Source organism: Struthio camelus, chromosome 4, assembly GCF_040807025.1.
Source record: "Struthio camelus isolate bStrCam1 chromosome 4, bStrCam1.hap1, whole genome shotgun sequence".
In the NCBI taxonomy this organism is placed as follows: domain Eukaryota; kingdom Metazoa; phylum Chordata; class Aves; order Struthioniformes; family Struthionidae; genus Struthio; species Struthio camelus.
The window spans coordinates 39421844-39438700 of NC_090945.1; the positions used below are offsets into that span (position 1 = coordinate 39421844).

The following is a 16857-nucleotide window of genomic DNA, read 5'->3' on the forward strand; positions in this document are numbered from 1 at the left end:
ATATATAAATTATAATTGACAGAAACTGTTACTTTGTTGTGAACAGTTGTCACTCCTAGAAACGGGAGCGAAAATGTAATCAGTCTCCTCCTCCTATCAGTTTTCCAAAGGATGGTTACTGATAAATGAGTGGGATATATCTTTTGAAAGCTCAGTACAATCAAGTGCTATATGAGAAAAGGGGGAAGAAATGAAAAGAAGGTAGAATTCGCTGATGGAAGTGCCTTTCTAGAGGAGGAATACAGATGGCTTATACCCTACAATTATTCCAACTTATTTGATACAATTACACATTGTATAAAATCTTAAAATTAACTATATCTATTTTTTTTAAGTAGAAGATGGACTCAGGTTTGCTTGCTGAGGATTCTTCTATTTCTAATACAAGAAAAGCAGCATTTCAGAGAGTGTTCAGTTGAATAGTTTTGTTTTAGCTATGAGAACCTTTCAGGTAAGGAAACTGTTTTTCAGCTAATAAAAAATATTCCCCTATAAACCTTGCCTTGCTTCCTATTAGAAAAGGCATAAAACCCCTCAGCTCAGACTTTCTTCATCACATCTGACAAGTCACAGCAAAATCCACAGGTTAGAAACAGTTGTTCTTAGTAAAACCTAATTATGCTGAACGATTAGACTACTAGAGAGAAAAAAACAGCTAGCACCTGTGGGCAAGGGGGTATTGAGAACAGTAATACCCAATTAGCACCTGTGGAACAAAGGGCAAAAAAGATCATTAATTTATTTTAGAGAGACCGGCCAGCAAGAAAAACAAATTAGTTTTTAGTTCTTAGGTTTGACTTTGATGTTTTCTAGGATATGATAAGGTAGACATTGAATACCCTTTTTGGTTATTATGATTTTCTCCTTTATTTATGCCATTTCATAAAGTGAAAAACCTGACTGCAACTTTATATGATTTCTAGAGAGCTGCTGCTGTTAAATATTGACATGGGTAAAAATTTCCAGTTGAACAGCTGTTGAGCTTCTGTATCCTGCAGTAGCAAAGAGTAATTTGTACTCCAGAAATGGCTGTACATGGTAACCCATCCAGTAAGATGTCACATACATGAAATACAAAGAAAATGCTAAAGAGTTTTCTTAAATGAGAAGAGACTTGTCTGCATACCTTCAATCAGCAGTAAGATCTCAAACACATGGACATTTCTGCCCGGAAGTAAGCAGTCTCCAAGGTAACAGGGACACTGAATTGCAGTCCAAATGCTGCAAACTTCATTTAATGTAATATACCCCTAAGTCATTCTTACTAGAGGTTTCATGGCTGAATTAGATGTGATTAAAAAAAAAACTGTGGAAACTTGAAATGAAAAGGTGGTGAAATTTAATCTTAAAGGCAATAGCTTTGGTATGTAAGCCATTCAGCACTTTTTAATAAAGACAGAATTTGTAAAATATACAATGAATATATTATTTATAAAAGCAGTGTAATTGCCTTCCCTTTGAAAAAAATAAGCAAACTTAACTAGGTAAAATGTCTAAGATCCTGTATTAAAAGACACGTTTATAGTGATACCTATCTAAAATTAGATTGCTATAAACTTTATTTACAATAAGGATGGTCCCTAAGATAAAGTTTCTGGGATTCTCTGGCTTAGTAAAAAGTACATGTAAGCATTTAATTTTGGGGGGGGGAGGGGGGTAGTGGATCTGTAATGTAAGTCAGCATTTTTTCCTTGGGAGTCTTTCGTTTGTTAGATGGAGACAACAGGCCACAACATTTCAGTAGCAACAAATTACAGGATTTGAAACTAATGCGGTACTTTTCATCGGGTTTCGGTACGTGGGACGCGTGCCCCTCAGGGTGCCGCCCGTGCAGGGCCACAGCGGCCCGCCCGAGGGATGCCGACAGCCCTCCGGAGCCGCCTTACACGGCCAGGCCTGGGAGCCGACTGACCCCAGCAGGGCCCGCTCCTGTTACTGAATTAAGGTAACAGAAATACTACTTAAAACAGCGGGAAGCGGAGAGAGACCTATCTTGCTTAGCTATTAACGTTCAAGAGGAGCCTGCAGGACAGCAGATGCTCCCTGAAGCACAAGCGCACACCAGACCCTCCTCAGTCACTTTCAGAGAGGGGACCAAAAAGACCACTCTGTTTGCGAGAAGCTAATGGTGAGGCTGGCTAACGGCCTTCCCTTCGCAGGGAGGAGGGAGGGGAGCACTGACAAGGCGGCCAGCACTCCCGCCCCGCCCGCGCGGCGGGTCACGCGGCGCCGCCTGCGCCCAACGCTCCAAACGGCTCTCGCGGCCCCGCGTCACGCGCACCGCCGGTACTTTTCCGCCAACGGCCGCGCATTTTAAAATAGCTCGTGTGCGAGGCCTCACACCCCCCCCTCGTTCTGATTGGTTAGGATCACCCGTCAATTATGCCCGTGCCCACCTCGGCCGGCGGGTGATTGGCTGTTTGGGGCGGAGAGAGGGAAACGTGTAGCGGCGGTGTTGAAGCGAGCGAGCGAGCGAGCGAGCGAGCGAGGCGGTGGGTGGGGTGGCGGCGGTGGCTGTGCCGCGGGGGGCCGTTTCCAGCAGGTTCGGTTTCCCGGTGTGGCGCAGAGCTGTTGGAGGCTAGCGGGGAGTCGTACTGCGGCCTCGCCCTCCTGCGGGAGGGGGCGGTGGTGACTTTGTGTCGTCGCTGTACTGTGGGGAAAGGTGAAGGCGGCGGGGAGGGACGCAAGGGCGTGAGGAGATGGGACGGTGGTGGCTGCCCTCAACACGCAAGTCGGCGGCGAGTAAAGCAGGGTGTTCCCGGGGCTACTGTTGTTCCCTCTTACTGCTCCCGTGGTCCCACATGCCTGGCCTGTCTCTTCAGGCGACCCCCTCAGCCTCGGGCCTCTTCCTGCTCCTCTCACTTTGTCCCCTGGTCTCTTGTCCTCACTCCCCAGTGCCTCCTTTCTTAGTTTCCCTGCCTTCAGCTGTGTGCTGCAGCACCCTCGGCAACTTTTATGATTTAATCTGGTGTCTCATTGCTACTCTTACAGATAAGTTCTTCTTGGCTGGCTGGCTGAACTGGATAAGAGAAGGAGGAACTTAATTTACCTCTGTCTCACTTCAGACTTTATCGGGGTCTCTCCATACCTTGTTAGCCCTGAGTCTACCAAGAGATTTCTTGATTACTGCATCTCTCTGCGTGCAGCCTGCAGGCTGTGAAACACGGTAAATGTAATGAATTTGCTGAGAGGAGACGGAGCACCATTTTAGCAAATAGAAGTCGTGCTGTTGTCTGTAGCTGTTGACTTCCAGGACTTCATTGTGCTGTGTCCAGTTTCCTTTCTGGAATCTGATTTTGATGAAGTCAGGGATCATTTAGGGATTGGTTATTTTAATGACCTGTGATGGGTGTCATATGAACGACTTCTTCTCTCCAGAATGGCTGCTTACATGGCTTCCTGCCCCAAAATGAGTACATTCTTGATAGAAAAAGAACTGTTTATTTTTTGCACAAAAAACCCATTCTTTTTCTAGGTTAGGAAAAAAAATATAGTTTACCTTATTACCATTGTAATAATGGTTGTATACAGTCTGTTATAATGTTATGTGAAGACTGTTGTAAGAAGAAGGTATGTTTGCAAATAGGAGCAGCTTTGACAGTACGGTGTTTCAAAGTCGTTCTAAGCTGTTGGGCAAAAGAGCATATCCAGCTCTAGACAGGAAGACCACTGTATAGCATGCTCAAAACTAGCAATGGAAGGGGTTTCTTAATCGTGAAATTCAATCTAGCCATAAGTAATTACAGCATATAATACTTTAAAAATCTGCTTTCAACATATGCAAAATCATATTAGTTTGAGATACTGAGGTAGTTTCAGTAGAATATGTTAAGAATAAAAGCTTCAGCAGCCATGGGGAAGTTTAATGTTTTGAGTGTGGAAACTTATGCTTGTGTAGTATGACAAGTAATAATCTGAAAACTATGTAGAGAGATGGAGTAATGTTTGTATGTAACCTACTAAGTATGGCTTTATTTTTAGTAGCAGTTCTTTTCTTTAGAAGTATGGAGTTAATAATCTGCTGTCATGTGAAATAAATGAAATGTGTAGGTAATAGCTGATTTAGGTAGTCAGACTAGATAAGAGAGTTCAGCCTTGGTTTGTACAAAGCCACCAGAAGCCACAAGGAGGACGAAGAAAAAGTGGCTGTAGTTTCAATCTGTAGGGGAAAACATAAAGTCATAGCTGCTTTTGAACTCTTCTTCCCTCTCCTTTGGCAGCATTCATCAGCTTAGTGCAGCAGTGGACTTAGTTTGGGTTTGGTGCAGTGCTTGAACTAATTGAGTTCTTGGGCCCTTAAGTAATGGGATGCCTAGTGAAGAGACATGTGAATATTTATGCACTATTTGCTCTCTGATTTAGTATTCTTTATACTCAGCTTTCCAGATTTTTTTTGATTGAGGTCTTAACTAAGAAACTTTGACTTCATTATTCAGCGAATAGTGTGCTGACAAGAAGACGTTTTGTATGTGGAATTGAAGTTGGCATTAAATGCTTTTCTTGGAGAAAATAAATGATGGAGGTTTCAGGATGTTATTTATTAGGGTCTGACAGTGAAGACAAAGCAAGCTGAGCATACAAAAAGTGTTAAAGAACAAACAGGAGTTGTAGCTTCTGTTTCTGGTGGTGATTTGTATTTGGAATATTTATTTTGGAGAATGAGGGGTATAGCAGTTGGTCTTAGATGTTATCAGACTAGCAAAGCTCAGGGAGTGGGCTGTTTTAAGTCACTCTGCTTACTCTTTGTGCAGGGGATCATACCAGTGTTGAAGAAGATTGCTTTTGGCAGAGTATTGTGGACCCTTAAGGCAGAAAATCTTGGGAAAAGAAGCAGTAGGATGGGGAAGGAAAAAAAGAGCGGCAGTGAGAAAATCTAGGTTTTAAGTTACTACTTTCCTTTCTTTAAGGAGCCTGACTAGTGGACTTAGTAATAGCATATGGGTTCCTTTGTGTTGTTTACTATCACCTAGATGACAGAAACGCAAAGCTGTGGTAGGGGGTCTTGGCATACCAGGAAGTAGTGGGTGGAGAGGTAATAACTGTAGTAATAAAACCTTTTTGTGGCCATTGTGAAAGTGGATAACAGCATCAGAATAAGGATGCCCAGAGGTGGGTTTATCTCAACTCCTTAGTTTTGTCAGCTTGTTCTGCTTAGTTTTATTATATACTAGTTTTAGGTAGATTGTATTGTTGTTCCTGAGTTCTTTGAACTCTTTGCGCTAATTAGACATGGACTTAATGTAGTTCTTAAAATGCAGTTCCTAAGTATTTTTGTTGGACTCAAATACAGTTTTCAAAGTTGCTGGAATTTCTATAAAACATGATAATAAGAAAGTGGAACTTGTTACTTTGAATAGTGTATAGGTGTACACAACTGCAATAACACATGATGATTTATGAAAGAATTCTTTAGTGTACTTGAAAGACAGCCTGCTTATAAAATAGCTGTGATACCACTGAAGAGTGACTTGCATGCTACAAAAGTTTGAATATAGACTCTATAGTTGCTGGTTAATGTTTTCAAAGCGAGTACATAGATGACTGTAGTTGGATGTAAGGCTAGAGGCTTTATGCTAAGCTTAAAGTCACAGTGAATAGTCAAGTATAGCATAAATTGTTTTTCTATGCTTTGGTAGCTTCTGTATGTAGATAACTTGGAATTCTTTTAATTTAAAATACATGCAATGTTCTGTTCAAGATATTGCAGATATGCATGAGGAAAATACAGATGTAACAAATGGATGTGGCAAAGTCAGAAGTGGTACTCAGAATGAGGCTGCGTTACTGGCTCTGATGGAGAAGACTGGATACAGCATGGTTCAAGAAAATGGGCAAAGAAAATTTGGTGGTCCTCCGCCAGGTAGGCGTTTCTTTAGAGATTATGAAGTTAGAGTTTATTTTATATAAAGATAGCTATACTGTGTCAGACCAAAAATTCATGTTGTCCCCAGGCCTGTATCTTGACAGTGATCAGTAGCAGATGCTTAGGGAAAGAGTATAAGAAACAGAACACATACAGAGTTCTGGTGTGCTTTTACAGCTTCAGCAGTTTGAGATTTCTTGTGCCAGAACTATGTTGAATAGCTCTTGATGGGCTTAGGAAGTCACAGCTGGTAAGAGCAGTTAAAGTTGTCTGGGGCAAAGCAAATGTGGAATTGAAAATGCTGTGTATGTTCCATATGACTGAGAACATGCATGGAAACATTTAGTGGCACTTAAAACAAATCAGTGGTAGCAGGCAGACCATATCCTAAACTAGTATGTCTCCTTTGTTACCACCTGCATTGGCATGAGCATTTCTTGACAAACCTGCTCTTGGGGATACCACTGATGAAGATAACCTAAATCATTTCATTTTCAGAGTTGACTAATCTGTTCCCCACATCTAACATAACTTAAAAAAAAAATTTGTTCTGAGAAGAAAATTTAATAAATGTTGAGCTTCTGGAGCTTATAACCTTAATTGGAAAAGCAAGCGTGTTTTTAACAGCGAAGTACAACAGTCAGTTTATTGTCAATGTGTTGCTGTTCTGTCACTCAATATTTTTGAAAACAGAAAAAATGTTATGTGTGCACCTATGTGTAAACAGGAAAAAAAAAAACTGTTAAAAATTCCAGAGAACAAGGAGGACAGTATTCACATTATAACTACTAATAGTTCCCTTTTTACATTTGTGGTTGGGATTTACCTTTGTACAAGTGGGAGGCTTCTGCATGTGAATTGGTACGTTACTGCTGTGAAAACAAACTTTCTCATTAGATGGTTTTTACCCAGTTACATTTCTGCTGAAGTCAAAGGCAAAATACAGAATTAAATCCTGCAGTACAGAAGTAAACTCTGTATAGGGTATGTACATTGTGATTTGGAAACAGCGGCTGTAGTATCAGATATAGTAAACTTGTTAGGATGTCACTGCTTTGGAAGATTTATTTTTGTTGTGTATCAAATATCTTTTTAAAATACTATGTCTAGTACTGTAATTAAGTAACTTGGTAATAGTAAATCTCACACCTTGAAATCCCTCTATACGCTGCTTAAATAAACACTTGGTTGAAACTACTGCTATAGATTTAGTTTATAGGAAACTAAGTGTAACACGTTCACAGGTAGTGCAAGTAAAAAAGCCTTTGTTCAGCACTTAAATTTATTTTGGAAGGCAAATTTAAAACAACTCGCAGGTTTGAGTAGGACTGATAAAGATGTTTTTGCTTGAAGATAGTGCTGGATCATTCCAGTTTAATGAATGGTTATATGAATACTGGGAAATAACAGGTTTATCTTGTGCTGCAAAGGCTGAAAGTTTGTGAAATAAAGGGATAAAAACAAATGAATTTGTTGTTATTTTGAATGAAGAAGCTTGAGGGAGAGAAATAGTTCACTAAGTTCACTAGTTCTTTCCCTAGTAAGCGTTTTTTGTCATTGTTCCCATATCCTAGAGATAAAATATGGTGGTTTTTTTCACCCTACAAAATTGGTGCATTTTTTGTTCTTAGTTTTCTCAAAAGCATGGTGAGGAAAGAGGTGGCCTCTGGATCACTTAGTTTGAGCTGTTGATTATCTTAAGCATTTTCTTCCTGCTCAGTTACTACTGTGTTGAGCCTGATGACTTTTTTAGCTAACAGATATTTTCAGAAGAGTGTCTGGTTTTGATTGTGAGACTTTACAAGATGGGATTAACTACTAGTTCCTACTCTGAGTAGCTTGTTAAAATGCTTAGTATCTTCCCTGCTGAATTTGAGCTTTATTTCTAGTCCGAGATTGTTTTTATGAATTTCCTGATGAATCACCTAATTCTTATTATTTTTCCATATAATAATCTGTCAGATACCTTTATCCCAGTTCTTCCTTTTCTTCTGACTTAAATGAATTAACTCCTTAAGTCTTTGGAAAAAAATACTTAAAGCAAAATAAATACTTATGATGTTGTTGTTGACATCAGCAATGTATGCTAAATTTTGCCATTAGTCATGGTTATATCACATAAACTATGAATTACTCTTTTTGAATCAACGTCATGAACTCAGGCAGAAAGAATGTAAATTCTTTGTGCTGCTCTTTCAGTTTGGTTTTACTTGTGGCTTGTGATCCTGTATGTTTTTAAATCATGCCCGCAAGCGTGAACTGTATTGCTTATTCTCACGTTTAGCTTAACATACAGCTGCATCAAAGTGATTTCTCTTTGGAAGTTTCTCCTATCTAAAATTACCTACATGCTTTTACCAGCCTCCATGAAAGAGGTGAATGGAGCCCTCTGAAATTCTTTTGAAAATGGCACTGGTTAGAGAACTCCAGTGCAGCACTAAACTTTTTCTGAGAGCTCAGCCTGTTCTTATTTTATTTAATAAATTGTAGTTACAGTATAATGACAGTTGTTTAATAAGAACATTAGGCAGTATTAAATGTATTCCTTTTTCAAAGTTAAAATCTGTTAACCTTTTCAGATATGGAAATTAGATGTGTTTGAAAAGACATATCTTCCATAAATCTGTTCATTAACATGGATTACATACCTCTCCTTTAATTATTCATGTATTTTCTTACTTACTTAGGCTGGAAGTTACCCTTTAACTGTAAGTGATAGCCTAGGCCAACTGAGACTAGGATGTTTGAGAAGGTTTGTAAGAAATGCAATTGCATGCAGTTAAGAAAGTACCTACAAGACAAGAACATGGGGAATCCTCTAGCACCCCTCCTGGGAAATCAGCACGCTTGAATACCTCTCTGAAGTGCCTGTACACAAATGCACCAGCATGGAGAATAAACTGGAAGAACTACAGTTCTGTGTGTGGCTGCAGGACCCTGATCTCGTTGCAGTTACAGAGATGTGGTGGGATAAGCTCGCATGGCTGAAATGCTACCATGGGTGGTTACATGCTTTTTAGGAAGGACAAGCCAGCAAGGCAAGGTGGAGGAGTCGCCCTTTATGTGCGAGAGCAACTGAAATGTATTGGCCTCTGCCTAGGGGTGGATGATGAGCGAATCAAGAGCTTATGGGTAAGGATTAAAGGGCAGACTAACATGGGTGACACTATTGTGGGTGTTTGCTACAGGCCACCTGATCAGGAAAAGGAAGTAGATGAGGCCTTCTACAGACAGCTGTTAGTAGCCTCACAATCACAGGCCCTGGTTCTCATGGGAGACTTGAACCACACTGATATCTGCTGGAGGAATAGCACGGCAAGGCACAAACAATCCATGAGGTTCCTGGAGAGCACTGATGATAACTTTCTGACACACATGATAGAGGAGTCAACAAGGAGAGATGTGCTGCTGGACCTTGTGCTGACAAACAAGGAAGGGCTGGTTGGAGAGGTGAAGTTTGGGGTCACCCATGACTGCAGTGACCATGAGATGGTAGAGTTGAGGATCCTCCAAGGAAGAAGCAGGGCAATAAGTAGGATCACAGCCCTGGACTTCAGGAGAGCTAACTTTGGCCTCTTTAGGGACCTTCTTGGAAGAATCCTATGGGATCGGGCCCTAGAAGGAAGAGGGGTCCAAGAAAGCTGGTTAAAATTCAAGAATCACTTCCTTTAGGTTCAAGAGCAGTGCATCTCAATGAGCAAGAAGTCAAGCAAAGCGGGCAGGAGACCTGTATGGATGAACAAAGAGCTCTTGGCAAAACTCAAACGGAAGAAGGAAGTGTATACAGAAGGTGGGACAGGCCACCTGGGAGGAATATGAGAACATTGTCAGAGTATGCAAGGATGCGACAAGGAAGGCTGAGGCCCATTTTGAATTAAATCTAGCAAAGCATATCAAGGACAGCAAGAAGGGCTTCTTCAAATATATCATACAGACAAGACAGAGGTACTGAATGTCTTCTTTGCTTCAGTCTTTACTGCTAAGACCAGTCCTCAGGAATTCCGGACCCTGTGGAGACTAGGAAGAAAGCCTGGAGAAAGGAGATCTTTCCCTTGGTCAAGGAGGATTGGGTTAGAGATCATTTAGGCGAACTGGACACCCACAAGTCCATGGGCCCTGATGGGATGCACCCATGAGTGCTGAGGGAGCTGGCGGATATCATTGCTAGGCCATTCTCAGTCATCTTGGAAAGGTCCTGGAGAACAGGAGAGGTGCCTGAGGACTGGAAGAAAGCCAATGTCGCACCAATCTTCAAAAAGGACAAGAAGGAGGAGCCAGGCAACTAGAGGCCAGTCAGCCTCACCTCCATCCCGGGAAAGGTGATGGAACAGCTCATCCTGGAGGTCTTCACTAAGCATGTGGAGGACAAGAAGGTGATCAGGAGTAGTCAGCATGGATTCACCAAAGGGAAATCACGCTTGACCAATCTGATGGCCTTCTGTGATGGAATGGGTGGCTGGGTAGATGAGGGCAGAGCAGTGGATGTTGTCTACCCAGACTTCAGCAAGGCTTTTGACACTGTCTCCCATCACATCCTCCTAGGCAAGCTCAGGAAGTGTGGGCTAGATGAGTGGACAGTGAGGTGGACTGAGAACTGGCTGGATGGCCGAGCTCAGAGGGTTGTGGTGAGTGGTGCAGAGTCTAGTTGGAGGCCTGTAGCTAGTGGTGCCTGCCAGGGGTCAGTCCTGGGTCCAGTCTTGTTTAACTTACTCATCAATGACCTGGAGGAAGGGACAGAGTGCACCCTCAGCAAGTTTGCTGATGATACTAAACTGGGGGGGGGGAGGTGACTGACACACCAGAAGACTCTGCTGCCATTCAGAGGGACCTGGACAGGCTGGAGAGGTGGGCAGAGAGGAACCTCCTGAAGTTCAACAAAGGCAAGTGCAAGGTCCTGCATGTGAGGAGGAATAATCCCATGCACCAGGACAGGCTGGGGGCTGACCTGCTGGAAAGCAGCTCTGCGGAGAAGGACCTGGGAGTCGTCCTGGCGGACGACAAGTTGACCATGAGCCAGCAGTGTGCCCTCGTGGCCAAGAAGGCTAACGGTATCCTGGGTTGCATGAGGCAGAGCTTTGCCAGCAGGTCGAGGGAGGTGATCCTGCCCCTCTACTCAGCCCTGGTGAGGCCTCACCTGGAGTGCTGGGTCCAGTTCTGGGCTCCCCAGTACGAGAGAGACATGGAGCTGCTGGAGAGAGTCCAGCGGGGGGCTACCAAGATGATGAAGGGACTGGAGCATCTCTCACATGAGGAAAGGCTGAGAGAGCTGGGCCTGTTCAGCCTGGAGAAGAGAAGACTGAGAGGGGATCTCATCAACGTGTATAAGCATCTGAAGGGAGGGTGGCAAGAGGATGGGGCCAGCCTCTTCTCCGTGGTGCCCAGCGACAGGACAAGAGGCAACGGGCAGAAACTGAACCACAGGAAGTTCCACCTAAACCTGAGAAAAAACTTCTTCACTGTGAGGGTGACAGAGCATTGGAACAGGTTGCCCAGAGAGGCTGTGGAGTCTCCTTCCCTGGAGATACTCAGAAGTCATCTGGATGCAGTCCTGGGCAACATGCTCTAGGCAGTCCTGCCTAGAAGTTGAGGCCGGGGTGGGGCATAAGTGTTGGACTAGATGATCTCCAGAGGTCCCGTTCACCTTCAACCATTCTGTGATTCTGTTAAATTACAATTATAGTATGCAAATTAGGGTTGTGTTATGAATGTTGTTTGCTTACAGTGTGGTTTCTAAAGGGATGTGTTGCTATGGAAAGAGATGGCTTCATTATCAGCTGTGTTTTCTTGTTGCCATTTTGTTTGTGTGGCTGGCAGGTTATCCAGAACAAGGAGCTAATCTGGCTGAAAGTTAACACTACAAAAGTTTTTTTTTTTTTTTTAACCTCTCTTGGCAGCAGCACAGTTCTTGCTCAGCATATGCTACCTGTAGAAAAAGTACTTGTAAGGTATAAGGTATGGCAATGAAAACAGTGACTTTTCATTGCTTTTTTGGATCCTGTGCTTAGATTGCAGTAGATGTAAAAATTAGATACATAAGTCAGTAGGAGAATTACATGGAAGAAAATTTGAGATGGATTGTATCCCAGTAACCAGTGGGAGGTTTATAGTTAAAATGTTGGTTAAAGTTGGTTTACTTGAACTGCTGCAAAAAGGGAATCCAACAATCTCTCATCCAGCGATGAATAAGGTACCTTATGAAGGAAACTTATGAATCAGTTGGTAACTGTTGGAGTGATGGTGCTTTTGGTCAACTGATTCCATGTTTGCTTTGCTGAATACCTACCCAGCATTGGCAAATAGGTCATATACCAGGTTGTCCCTAAGTCAGGAGTCAAAACTGTACTCCCAGTTGGCTCTAGGAGCTCAGATATCTTAAAAGAATTTAAAAACTCTGAACATGTAATTTCTTTGTATGTTTTTGGTACAAATGATGAATTTTTATGTAGCTTTAAAAGTAGAAGGTAGTTTTTTCAGTGATAGTTGACTTTTACTTCGAATGACTGTTAATCAGTTACCAGTCTGAGGATGATGGTAGAAGTTGGAGTCTGGCTAATAAATGAACATTGTAATTTAATTCCATGACTTCCTTACAGTATTAAGCATAGCCTCCTCCATTTTTTCTTGACTGAGGCGTGTGCTGCTGCTTTTCTTTGGAGCTCCTGAAAGATGTAATGTTGGGTTAGGCATTTTTATTTGGGGAAGTAACTGGCAAGCAGTGAATGATGGCAATACTGGTTGCATCCTGCATTATTTGCCTTGTCCTGTCAGTCCTCAGCTGAAGTGCTCATAAAGGTTGAAAAAGCTGAAAATGATATAAAGGTTGAATGCTGTGTAAAACAGTGTTATGTGAACAGTGTTGCATAAAACTTCCCTAAGTTAGCTGCGACACTGTGGCTCCAAATGAATGCTAATTCAGATCACCTTAGTAGATGCCTTGTGTACCGCACACAGCTTGTAGAAGAAAAGTTGTTGTGCAAGAAGGCAGAAATTGCCCAATGATTCTGATTTAAAAAAAAAAAAAAATCAGGATTAAATTACTTTGGCTTTGATGATACTTACATGAAGGAAAAAACTGTAAATTATTTACAAAAGTCATGTACGTATAATTTATTCTGAACTTCAAGCCAAAGTAAAATATTTTATCGCCTTCCTGTTGTAACTTGTCAACTGTCATCATTTTTCCCTTGCCTCCTTATGCTTTGTCATTTCATACTCATCTTTCAAGCTGTTTCTTCTTTTCTGCCAGTTTTGTACTCCTTGGTTTCTCTCTTGCTAAGAACCTTTCTTGTCAAAGCTTTAGGAAAAAAATATTAGTTATGATTTAACTGTTTATCCGCATCTGAAACTTCTAATTCATTTGCCTAATTTATTAAAAATATTTTGTAAAATGCTTATTAGAGTGCCATATTTGCTCTGCAGACCTTATCCTCATATTTTTAAATGTATTTATGCATTTTTTTACGTTATGTATTGAATATATCTTTCAACATACACGGCAGGGATACAAAATAAAGGGTATATGAGTGTCCACTTGGCTTAATGGTCGAAACAGGGATCTGCTTGTAACTTTCAGATGTGAACTAGGAACTCACTTGTTTTGTAGATGATTTTTTTTTTTTCCTACCATCCAGCTCCAGCTAGTGGAAAATTGTGGCTTGCTGTTTTTTGGAAGAAAGGTATTCTCTCTTTTTTTTGGCTGCTGAAGAAGGGATAGCTCCATATCCTACCTTCCAAAGGGAACCCTCTTTTGGTGCATGAAAGGAGAAAGTGGAACCAAAGCGTTCAGACCTTTTGAATGATGTGAAGGAGAAAATAATACTGGCACTGAGGACTTTGACCATAATTTATTAAAATGTAGGCAAGAAGTGCAGAGAAACAATTGCAACATTTTGATATTAGGGTAGAAAATACAACTTAGTCTTCCTCTAGCAGTTCGGTTAATTATTACGTATCAGTTATATTAATAACTGGCATGTAATTTTAAGGGGAAAAAAATCTTTGAAACATAGACTCTTACAGCAAGCCTGTCAGTATTTTACATAATGCTAGTTGCAATGGGCTGTCATACAAATTCAAATGAAGGAAATGGAAGAAGGAAGTAAAAAAAGGGGGGGGGGGCAGAGAGTGATGTAAGCCAGCAATTTAGTTTTTAAATGTAACAGAAGCAAGATTTAAATATTTGATGAGAATATCTCAGTTCTAAACTGATGCTAAGAATAAATACCCTTCCCCATCCCCAAAATGTGTGAGCAAAGTGCATGTCTGGCATTTGTACTAAGATTGTTTTTGGATAATTTATTTTAAGGTTGGGAAGGTCCTCCTCCACCTCGTGGATGTGAAGTGTTTGTGGGTAAGATTCCTCGTGATATGTATGAAGATGAATTAGTTCCTGTTTTTGAGAGAGCTGGGAAGATCTATGAGTTCAGGCTGATGATGGAATTCAGCGGCGAGAATCGAGGCTATGCTTTTGTGATGTACACTACTAAAGAAGAGGCCCAACTAGCCATTAGGATTCTTAATAATTATGAAATTCGTCCAGGGAAATTTATTGGTGTCTGCGTAAGCTTGGACAACTGCCGACTATTTATTGGAGCAATTCCAAAAGAAAAGAAGAAGGAAGAAATACTGGATGAAATGAAAAAAGTTACAGAAGGAGTGGTAGATGTCATTGTTTATCCAAATGCCACTGATAAAACTAAAAATCGTGGCTTTGCTTTTGTTGAATATGAATCTCACAGAGCAGCTGCAATGGCTAGAAGAAGGCTAATCCCAGGTAAACTTTTTTTAATTGATCAGAATTTTGGGGGGAGTGTTCATGTTTGTTGCTGTTGCTTTATAGTATCTTGAGAGTTATAGAATTAGGCAGTGCTACCTTTCAGCTGAAGAGGATTTCTTTTTGATTCATGAATAAACAGGTTCTTGGTTTTTTGTTTTTTTTGTTAAGAAATACAACTTTTAAGTGATTTTGAGAACGAATGAACAGATGTCTGCTTTATAAACACAGGTTACTGTAATTTACACCAAGATATGTATTTGCTTGGGCACACATCCAGTCTTCATTTGCATGTACTAGTCCTTGCATATGAATGCTTTTAAAGTTGAGAGCTTAAAAGTGTAATTGTTGGAATGTGTCCCTTATTTCCTTTGAGTAGAATGAATGATGTTATTGGTGTTCCATATCTTAGTGTTTGAAAGTCAGTCTTTAACCTTTTATTAAAAAAATGATTCTAAGAGTTTAACAAGTAGAAAAAGACTTTTCTTCACACCTTATTTTATGTCTTTTGAGGAAGAGAAAGTAGGAAGAATTGAAAATGAAGAGGAGGGAATAGGTAAAGAAAGGAAGCTAAAGGGTAACAGGAAAGAAATAAAACAGCATTGTTGGAGAACCACAGAAGTTAAGCATGACTAAAACAGATAATACAGCATTGATCTCATTGAAATGAATGACAAAACTCTATGTATTTATCAACTCCAAGATTTCAGCCAGTCTCGTGTTAGTGGCTGACAAAGAATAGTTAGTGACTGAGTATTATCTAAGACTTAGATAGGCCTTGCAAAGTGATGGAAGAAATATGTCCAGATCGCTGAATGTAAAACCAGTTCTGTACTACTCAAAATGTTGACTTGAAATGACTAACAAGTTGTGTGTGTGCGCGTGTTTTAAGTGGATGTTTTCAGTGTCCATTGCAAGATACGGTAAGGCTCATGCTAGTGCGTATACATGCAGATTACTTTTTACAGGTGTTACGCTTATTTTTCTAGGTGTTGATCTTATTAAAGATAATGTGTTTACCAACTAGTAAAATCTCATGCTCATGGCTGGTGTGTGTGTGATCAAATCTGTGTTTTGACAAGTAATGATGCTTAATGAACCTAAAGAGTACTGATATGAACATTTCTAATTTTTTGCCAAGTCTTATTTTATTTAATAATTTCAAGTATCAAGTAGTAGGGTTTTTTCATATTTTGCTAAGTGGATGCAGGCAACAAAACACTGTTTCATGTAATGTGTACCATGTTTGTTTACTTTTTTAGAAGTAATTAGTAAGAGCTAGATATCATTTGTTTTTTTTCCCTTGCATCTTTCTTACTGGCATAATGCTTCTTTGCTGTAGGAACATTCCAACTCTGGGGTCACACTATTCAAGTAGACTGGGCAGACCCAGAGAAAGAAGTTGATGAAGAAACAATGCAGAGAGTTAAAGTGTTGTATGTAAGAAATTTAATGATATCTACTACAGAAGACACAATTAAAGCTGAATTCAACAAGTTCAAGCCAGGAGTAGTTGAACGTGTAAAGAAGCTGAGAGACTATGCTTTTGTTCATTTTTTCAACCGAGAGGATGCAGTTGCTGCTATGTCTGTAATGAATGGAAAGTGCATTGATGGAGCTAGTATTGAGGTAACACTGGCAAAGCCAGTTAACAAAGAGAGTACTTGGAGGCAACATCTTAATGGTCAAATTAGTCCCAGTTCTGAAAATCTGTTAGGGTTTCCTAACAAAGAAGATGGTCATCAAAAATCCTTAGGAAAAACAGCAAGTCTTTCGGTTCGTCTTAATGGCCAGCACAGTCCAAACCCTCCTGAAATTGAAAGGTCCACATACCCCTTTTTTCCAGGAACAAAGCTTACTCCAATTAGCATGTATTCTTTAAAATCCAGTCACTTCAGTTCTGCAGTAATGCATCTGGATTATTATTGCAATAAAAATAACTGGGCACCACCAGAGTACTACTTGTATTCAACCACAAGTCAGGATGGGAAAATACTTTTAGTGTACAAGATAGTTATTCCTAGTATTGCAAACGGTTCCCAGAGTTATTTCATGCCAGACAAACTCTGTACAACATTAGAAGATGCAAAGGAGTTGGCAGCACAGTTTACACTTCTACATCTAGGTAAGCATAAATGCTTCTAATTAGTTCTTAAGAACTGAAGCTAGAAAAGTTGCTTTAAAATTGCTCTTTATGTGTACATCTTCTGTCCTGTGTGTG

The 16857-nt window shown here is 40.6% G+C and overlaps 1 protein-coding gene across 1 annotated transcript in view; it reads left to right on the top strand.

Moving 5' to 3' along the window:
• The window catches only part of LOC104145548 (probable RNA-binding protein 46), a 43604-nt gene that overhangs the window by 13755 nt on the left and 12992 nt on the right, over positions 1-16857 (top strand). The window contains exons 3-5 of the mRNA XM_068942358.1: positions 5699-5860; positions 14169-14636; positions 15979-16761. Coding sequence (XP_068798459.1) covers positions 5699-5860; positions 14169-14636; positions 15979-16761 — 1413 coding nt within the window. The remainder of the gene's footprint in view (positions 1-5698; positions 5861-14168; positions 14637-15978; positions 16762-16857) is intronic.